At 42.7% G+C, this 9,622-nt stretch overlaps 1 protein-coding gene across 1 annotated transcript; it reads left to right on the top strand.

The window, feature by feature from the left end:
* Positions 1–6,494: 6,494 nt before the first annotated feature.
* Positions 6,495–9,231, top strand: T265_15138 (hypothetical protein; the record flags this gene model as incomplete). Its single annotated transcript, XM_009176743.1, has 2 exons — positions 6,495–6,935; positions 9,001–9,231. Coding segments are annotated over 2 exons (672 nt in total), but the record flags the coding sequence as incomplete, so codon positions are not given.
* Between the last annotated feature and the right edge of the window lie 391 nt (positions 9,232–9,622).

Below are 9,622 nucleotides of genomic sequence, written 5' to 3'. Positions count from 1 at the left end.
TTCTCCTGTTTGAACTTAGGTAACCTGGTAGTATCCCAGCCCTCGTTTTTCCTTCAGTTGGCACGGCAGCTAGGCACCAAAAGGGTTTTACAGCAGAACGATTACTATTATTATCATTAACATGGATAATTTGAAGCCAGTAGAACGTAACCCTAAATAATTTGAATAAAGGGGGAGATTGCTAAAGCTAGTTCATACATGACAGGATGAACAACTGTTATGGGTTCATAAAGTCTATGTCAAGTTAGGACAACTAGGTCGATGAGAACCACTTTTTTTGGGAGATTCATTGACTGACAAACCACAAAACTACAGTAAATACTGAGATAAATTCACAATCAGCTAAGCGTTGGTAATGTCCCTCGGACAGACTGACTTCTCTGAATGGTAGATGTGACGTGCTTCACCGGAGTTTCGCTGATACCTATAGGCTTCGAAAATCCGTTTACTCTTATTTTAAACTACATTACCGTTTGCATGAAAACCTGTCCAGTTAAGTCTATCTGAAGACAATCGTTTGTCATAAGGAGACGGAGAAGTTACATCAACTTGTGGTACTGATCAGTTCATTGAGAAATTATCATACAACATCAAAATAACCCTGAGAGGACACTGTTTGTCATCCACCAAATCCTGTTAAACCTCTTTCGAATCAGCTTAAGGAATGAGGTGCGAATTTCTCTGCACAAACCTATTTGTTCCAATACAGCTCTGAATTTTCCACTGCTCTTATATGTCTAGAATTCCTGCTCACGTGCTACTTCCAGGCTGCAAGTGATTGTACCCGAAAACAGTTCCAAAATTTGTTGTTCAACATCCCGTCCCATCTTTTGTCGGCACGTTCTGTAATCGATTGTGGTAAACAGTCGTATCGACAGCTCTAGGCCGGAGAGTAGCAAAAGAACGATAAGAAATTCACTTGACCAGCAACTTTGCTTGAGGCTAATGATCATATAAAGAAAATTGAATTAACTTGTATCTCATTATTGCCATGAGAAGGTGGGGAAAACCCCGCGTCGTGCGTTGTCGGTGTGTCGAAGGATCTTCCATGTCGAGTGCAACAGTGTCTCTTAAAGTGATTGGTGGTAATGCAATAACAGCCAAACGAGTCTCGAAAATATGACCTTCAAAACACTCAAACTTGTCATGATTGTTGTCCCCTTTTCATAGTCTACGGGAAATTTGTTCATAGTTTTCAGATAAATCGGTCACCTGAAATTGTTTACCTCTTTATCACTTCTCCACTTTGCCAGTGTTTGCCTGTCTAGTGTTGATGGTCACTGAAAGTCTGGGATACAGTTTTTCATAAATCTATCTCCCACACGGCAGTGTCATTTCACATCTTTAGAAATTCGATTTAAATGAAATGCAAAACACCTAGAGACCAATGCTGTTGGCTGAAACTGGAACTCCGGCCCTGAAGTTCCAAAGTAACTCGCAGAGTCGCCCGTCTGGTGCAATCTGATATCCTACTGATGCAAATTCAACTGGTTTTAAGTCCACTAAATAGTCGCATTTTAGATCAAGATACAGTGGATGTGAACAATTTTCCCGTTAAAATATCCTCAAACAAGTACATCAATGAACAATTCACAGGGTTGAGGAGGTCAATTCAAAATTAATTAGCCTTTAGATGGGTCTTTGAATTTCTCCCACACAGAACTCCTTAGTTGGCCAAGATAAATTCAGTGTCTTCAGGTACCGTTTTGAATGACAACGTGATGACTGGCAGTCCAACTAGAACGGCCCCTACTGCTTCGAGTGGATGTTTGCGGTTGATTGTTTAATGTTGAAGTGACACATGATTGTTGTTTTACCGAATGATATCTATCAAAGGACTATGAAGGCGACCGTCAATGTTAATTTCGATGGGTGGCTGCTGCTTGGTCTCGGAACCAGTATCTGAGTATGGACGTTGGAGACACGCACAGTTTTGTTACCTTCGTATTATCATTTTCATAAAGCAAATATTTCGACTAATGGTACGAAACAATAGTTGCATATCTTGGTGGAGATGTCGGTGAGGCAGCATGGATAAAACACAGTTCGATTATCAGTTGTTACATGCAGCGTAGAATTCAAACCGCTGGCAAGGATAAACGATTTATCCATCGGACGTCTGACGGAACACTATACACAGTTTATACCACCACTTACCAGAATAAGAAGTTCGCTCTTCATTTTGCCAAGCTAATTTCAATTGTAGAACGTTGTGCGTTTTGTAACGTCATCTACGGGTAAGCGAAATTCACTCATCTGTCAGCTTTTGTGGCATGTGATGAAAGAGAAGCAGTTTTTTCATAGACCTCAGTTTCTGTTATCACATAGCAAACACATTGGATTGAATCTTTTAGAACATTTGATGCGATGGGATAGATAACTTATATAGTTGAAAGTCCAACTGTTAGCTGGTTTTTATGGCCCGGGGACTTGGCGACCTTCCTGGGTTACTTTGAACCATCAAAGAAAAACTGTCTCTGTGGTTCATTTTGGAAGGGTTCCACCTATTTTCTTACTCGGCTTGTCCAGCGTTTTGGTTTGAGCAATATATCTGTCGTGGGCGGTACAGATGTTGTAGTGGTCGACGCCCTGGCCTTGGATGGCTGTGGGTTTCAAGTAATAGGCTGAGATCTAAGGGCCGATCTGAAGGCTTCGGGATTGAGCTGGCTTAAATGCCGTTTTCATTATGATGACTCCCACTCAGACACTATGAATCACCTGACCGATTTTCTGAGAATGATTCCGACACGCCAATTTTTCTGACCAAAACGGTAATCCCTCAGACGTACTTGGCCTCCAGGTCGAAAGGTCGATTTTCTTCTTGTGACTGATTTAAAGTTAGTCAAAATATGATCATTCTCAGCCACATTTTCATAGCTTTTTTTGGGGAGTGATCGTCAGGGGAATATGGGTTGGGAGTTGGCATCTAAATTAACACCAAATGTTCAATGTTTCTTCTGTAGTTCCTTCCAAGTTTTTTTTTCAGGGCTCGTCCAAAGGTATCCATTTGATTGAGGATTTAATGGCCGGGGAGTAATATGTGTGACACCGAGCTTGTGGACAAAATCACTAAACTATCAAGGTGTGAACTGGTTACCATTGTTGGACACACTTGTCCTGGGAGACCGAGTGTTGAGTACGGATGTCGCGCTTTCCTGAAGGTTAACACCCTTGTTGTCTCAGACATGACACAATTTCGTACTACTTATTAAAGACATCGGTATCTATAGGGAAGGTTTGCCAGTTAACTGGCCTGGCGAGGTCCATGAAAATGCAAGACCATGGTGTTTATCGTTGTGGCCAATTCAGCGGTGAGTGTCGGTTTGGTAACTTCTTAGCCCCTGCGCACTGGAAACAGCTCCGACATAAGTGCTGTATATGTTCGCCTATGACAGGCTAATAGACATAGCTGTAAGCAAGGATTTTTAAGTGGCTTGTGAAATTGAGCCAAGACACAACAGCGAAGCTTGGTGGGAACGATGATCTGGCAACCAAAAACAAGGCTTTATCAAAATAACCGAATAACTTAGTTGTTGATACTATAAGTTTTTCTGGAAAACAGATATGTGACCAGGTGTTCCGATGGAACTCCATCGGCTTTACTATTGGGCTATCATTTTCGGTGGCATCCATATAAGCAGTCTTCGCCAGTTGGATTATGGTCTTCAACTCCGATGAATGGGCTTCTGGTATGGTATTTCCTTGTCCTATCGCATGATGATAAATCAAGCGCAAAAGTGCGCCTATTTTGTTAGTGTTCTTCGCTGAGTCAGTCAAGCAGGACTGAAATGCAGTTGCGGCTGGCTAGCGCTGTAAACTGAGGCACACTTCTTGGAACCAAATTCAGTCAGATGTGATGTGTCGGACGTAAAGCATTTTGTGGAACTTCTTCGCAACAAAAATGATGATCACTGCTACCTTCTAACCAGAGTTTCGTTACATTGGAGCCAGTGATCTTGTGGCACAGACAATCGTCTTTTGCACACTGTCAGAAAGTACATGGGCTGCCCGCTTCAGTTACACATTTCAACGAGTCATTAGTGAAAATAACACACAAATTTGGGTTGAAGCACGTAAGCAAAAGTTCGGGTGGCAATCGCAACTTCACCGTTTCAAATACAACCTGGGAGTCCTCTGACCAATTCCACCGAACTGTTTTGGTCAGGAGCTGATTCAATGGTTTACCTAAGCGGTGAATAATTTGTAGGAAGGCACTGTAGTAGCTGATCAACCTCGAAGTTAGCGTCATCCTCACAATTGTATTGATAGTTGAAGGGTAATTTCGATGACCACAGCTGTCGTCAATAAGGCCGAAATACTTCACCAAATTGAGCGGAAATTTGCATTTTCCATTCTTCAGCCGGGACCCATAGTCATATCATGGCTGAAGAACGCAATACAATCCGGATAGAAGCTCTTGTCTAGTTGCTGCCACAACTATGATATTGTGAAAGCAGGAAGCGACTCCACCCACGTCACACAATATTGTGTCCATAATTAACCAAAGGACTGTTAGCGCAGTTTTCACTCTGCACGGTAGTTGTTTATGCTGGAATAGGGTAAGGTGTGTGGTATTAATCGGATGATATCGGAAGCTCCAATTCGAATCTAGTTTGTAAGCCGATTTCTGAAAGGTACAGGTTCTAAAATTATTTGCTACCGTCCATCTTTGCAAAAATATTATCAGTCAAGTGTAGTGGAAATTGATTGCCCAAGGCATCATTAAGGTCTGCAGAGTAATTGGGACAGATCCGGAGTGCATCATTCCGTTTTTTGACAGCCGCTAGCTCACAAAGAGTAGCTCACCAGCAAGCGTCCGAGTTCTGAGTCGATATTTGGAGAAATCTGTGGTACGGAACGACCGCCAAGCTTAGGCACTGGGACCTACATTGCTCAAGATCTACGTAAACAACCTAACTCGAAGAACGGCTTTATGTTTGGAATATCTGAACAGACTGGGATAGGCGATCTATCAAAGAAATTTTGCACAGTTTGGATGGCTTGGCGGCAGGGATCAAAGTACCGACCAACCCAATTAAATGTAGTTTAGCACCTTTGACAGGAAATCAACAGAAATATATTGGTGAATAGTCGACTATTACCACAGCTATCTTGGTATGAATACCTACATTGTTATGGTATCGAGTGAGGGCTACAAGATCCTACGAATTTTACCATGTTCGGCCTCAGTTTGGACCGGTGGAAGTGTACCGGAACTGCTGTTCACAGTTACAGAGTTTATCATGGACTATGGTGCGCTGGCTCATTTTCGATCTGCGAAAGGCGAAAGTCTGCTAGTAGGACGAGTATAGAGATTGGCTACTAGAATAATATCCGGAGTGAGACATCCTTGTCAATCTTAAGTAGGTCACCCACGAATAACTCAGTACTTGTATGGACAGGATGTTTTGTGTCAACTCCTAGGAGAGGTAGAGATTCCGGTGGTAGCGTCTCTCTTTAACAAGGCAAGGACAACGGCCGCGCGGTTGCACGTTTGCAAGGTTGAAAGCTATCATGTTCTTAGCTTTCTTGGCAGTGAATTTGTGGAAAACCTCCCGGAATGTGTCGTGATGACACCTTCGGTTGAGACCCCTAAAAGCTTATCTGACGAGCTTTTTTATGTTAACTCTCAAACCTGGATGTGCGGGCCGGATTAAAGGGCATGTATTCTAGGCCCTCGTCCAACTTCACCAACTAATAACTATCCGGTCCAGTGCAAAAGCAATGTAGGATGGCACAAGTCTCCGAGCCTTCTCTAAGTTTCCTCCATCTGAATCCTGAATGAGGGCTTTCGGTATTCTCACTGTCATGCGTATACTTAAAGACCTTCCTCACACTATTGAATTACAGGCAGATCAATACAACCACCAGCTGTGGAAACACTCGTTTTGTGCTGTTGGCCTCCCGAGACCAACCGTGCTAACGAAGCATGCACAAAGTCTGTTGCAGGAGTGAGAAGAGCCGCAGGGCTAGAAAGTAGCTAAGGCTCTTAGGACTGGTAAATACTTCGTTAGCAAGTCGTCGGTGACCGGGTTGTCCTATACTTGGTAGCCGAACAAAGGTATAATATTTTTTTTGTTTGTGTTGTAACTTACCAACGGCTTGCGTGTACTCAATTCAGCTTACAACTCGATAAGACGTTCTATGCCATTTTGAATACAGTAGCTTCGAGAAGTTTTTGTCACATCATTTTTGTATTCTAACAGTTGTGTAGTTTAACGGCCTCTGTTTTGTTATGAATGAACATATAAACGAATTTAAACTAGATCCAGAGAGCCCGCAGCGGCTCTGTTTTTGGGGAACACTAGCCGGTTTGAGATCAATTACATTTGAAGCTGAAATAATGTAGGCATTCCAAATTTCGAATTCAACAAGAGTGAACTGTCTTTTGATGTTAATTTATGGAAGCACTGTTTTGATGAAGTTAACTGGGCGTCTGATTCAGATTACAGTTGGCCTTACAAATTATCCATCCATTTTCCTGTTGCATCAGGTTGGAAGTGTCTCCTTACGAGGACAAAGATGACAGCGATCGAAATGAAGGTCATTCAGCTGCTGTGAAATTTCGAATCGACGCAGCACAGCAAGCGTACATCCAAGACGTGAGCTATCACACATCACAACCAGATCGTCACGAACAAGAAGTCCATGAACGCAGGCAGGCTGTCACACGACAACTGATCAAGTCCAATCGAAAGATGCAGACGTTGAACACACGATTCCAGCGACTACTCAAGCAGCAATGTGTGTTGGACAGCTTCGCCGACAGTCTGATAGCAAAAAAAGTATCCAGCCAGACTGCAGACGAAAGCAACACCCACGAGGATGTTCGACATGGGAGAGAGAGGTCCAAACGGCGAGTGTGGCGTTCAAGGTCTCTGTCCAGAAAGAGAAAAATGCAAAAGGAACTTGAGGGAACGATGCAGTTTAGTGATGTAAGCAAAAAATACCTTGTTTTTAGGTAACATAACCGAGAGGACACATGAACAAAACGTTCTATGTATTCATCGCCATCCTTCCAACAGTAACCGACATGATTTATATCAGAGCATGCATAAATTGATCTCTTGTTTTAGTGAGGATGTCCAAAACTCGATGGTTCATGCACAAAGATAAAAAAAGTCTGAATACGATTCCGGAAACCCTGATTACTAAGGATGTTACCGACTTTTATGACAGTTCAGCAGCAACCATTTCATATGAATGGGTGGCAGACTACTCGTCAGCCTTGCCATCATGTAATTTGAGGGGTGCATTAATTTGGACGCAAAGTGGCCCAAGAGATACTTGATAAAGTCCCGCATTAAGAAAAAACAAAGCGTACCGAAGTCTGGATGTCTATTCTTCAGGGTTCTGCTGAATGACGTCCAAATACTCAACCGCAATCCCGGGTCTATTGGATGGAAACCTTTTCGTTTTAAAGACTTGTGGCCGTTGTGTTATGCTCACTGAAGTATCTAGGTCTCATATTCTTTCTTTGGAAAAACGGTTAGCATTAGGCCGGGAATTTTCACGGCCTTCGGCACAAGAGTTATGACGAATGCCGTTGAAAAATCACCCTGAATATGTCCGTACATTGAACATCACAGATAAAAAGCTAGGACAAGTCATTTCAGTCTCCCTAAAACTTGTTTTTTTGGTTAGTACTTCATTCCACGTACCTCATTCCACCACATGACAACTGTCCGCAAGGGTTATTAGTAAATTTGGATTAAACAGTCCAGGCAGTGGTGACTGCTAAACCACCACCAATCCCATTTAACTTAACATAACCGATTTCTCTCGCAGAAATTTGCCAGAAGTTTCAAAATTTCTCGAGTAACCGCAGAGGAACCGTTCGTATATATTTTGGTCTCCGCACTCTGTCTCACCTAATACAATCATCTTTCTGTCCCACCGAGCTGCACTTTTCACGCATGATTTTCTTGAATGAAGTGCAAATTAAAGGTCCCAACTTCAGTGGTGTAGGTTGCTTTGCAATGTCTCCCTTTTGATGGTGCGTTTGTTTTTCTATGAACAGATAAATATCTAACGATCTGACATATTGCTTTTTTCAATTTGCAGTTTATTTGTTTTTACTTGAAGCAACTGCCTGAGATGAGGACAGTGGTAATCACTTCTCTGGCCCAAACAGTGCTTGTGCACTGGTTGGTTTTATCGAGTTGCTGAGGTCGGCGTTTGGTTTAAGCTCAAAGTAGCAAGCAAGTTGTCCTGCCAACACCTGATCTATGGAGGCGCGAAAGCACAGACAAATGCATACGTTTTAGTCTATTTCGGTTGCAGAAGGAACCTCTGATGTGACTGATTGAAGGTGGTGGCCCGAAAAAAAACTGGGTCGCTCTCAATTGATTGGCGATCGTCTGCATAATTTGTCATCCCAAATGTAACAGTTCGTCAGCTCATCAGCGATCCGAATTTTTTCCTTCACAAGTCCGCTAGTAGTAGTGCATAACAGGTGGACGTGAGGGCAAGGAGATCCCCGCGTAGAAACCTATCGCCTTCTACAGATAGGTTTTGTCGGGTTTTGGTCCTGCGGGACTGTCCTTACCGAGAAGTCCGTGTCCTCTAATTCGGAATGTCACTTATTAATGGTCAATTATTCAAGAGCTTTACCGTTATCGAGCAGAAGACATACTCAACTGGATATCCCATTTCAGGTAGGCCAAAAGACATAGATGAGTGGCCGAGGACAATAAGAGTCCATATAAGTATAACTTACTGTTCAAGATTGGCAAAACTCGGAGACTAAACTTAACTGGTGAGACCTAGCAAGACCGAAGCCAGTAGTGGGCTGTCGAAGAGTACTGATCAACCTTGTGAGTGGGATGTTGTTCAAAGAAAATATGGTTCCAATTAGTGATTCCGACCCAGCCATTCTACTGACGAAACAAAGAGGCCGGTTTAGTAAGGTACGATATTCATCCGAGTAATTCACACATTCTGTCCCATTCTGTCCGCGCTCCCAAGACCGCACTTATTGTTGAACTTTCTTGACCATAGATTCAGTTCCCCAGCCTGCCTCCGAGAACCGCGTTTATTACCAATGAAACTCTTCAGCTGAGTCATATTGAGGCCATGCGGAACTTTTTTACCCTCTACAACAACCAAACACAACAACTTGATGAAGATGTAAATGTGGTTAGCGAGGCACTGGAACAATGTCGAGTGGAGATTGAAGACCTGGAGGCGCAACTTGATCAGCTGTCAATCTGTCATGATTTGGTCTCATCCAAGTGAGTACCGTTTAGCCCAATTGATCCTTTAGTTTTGATTGCAATAACCAGCTGACAAGGTGCTGCTGATTCTTGACAGAAATCCGGTAATCCTACCAAAAAGGAACTGATATTCGGTATTCGAAAGCCTCCATCAGTTTTCAGGCTATCTGCCATCCCCAGTAAAGATGTGATAACCCAGACAGCTCCGATCTCACAAATCTGAGTTTTTGAACTGTCCCCTATCTTTTCAACTGGTTTCATCATTTCTCGGAAGTTGTTCATATCTTTTGTTGCTATTCGGATTCGTGATTGGAACGAAATGTTTTATCTTTTTCAAAAGAATGCTACCTCACAATGCCATGTGGATTTTAAACCATCTAAACTAATTGATTTTGACGATTTTTCTG

The sequence above is a fragment of the Opisthorchis viverrini genome, assembly GCF_000715545.1.
Source record: "Opisthorchis viverrini unplaced genomic scaffold opera_v5_366, whole genome shotgun sequence".
NCBI classification, from domain to species: domain Eukaryota; kingdom Metazoa; phylum Platyhelminthes; class Trematoda; order Opisthorchiida; family Opisthorchiidae; genus Opisthorchis; species Opisthorchis viverrini.
Note: the sequence above shows the minus strand (reverse complement) of the source record. Positions and strands in the feature narration are given on the sequence as shown.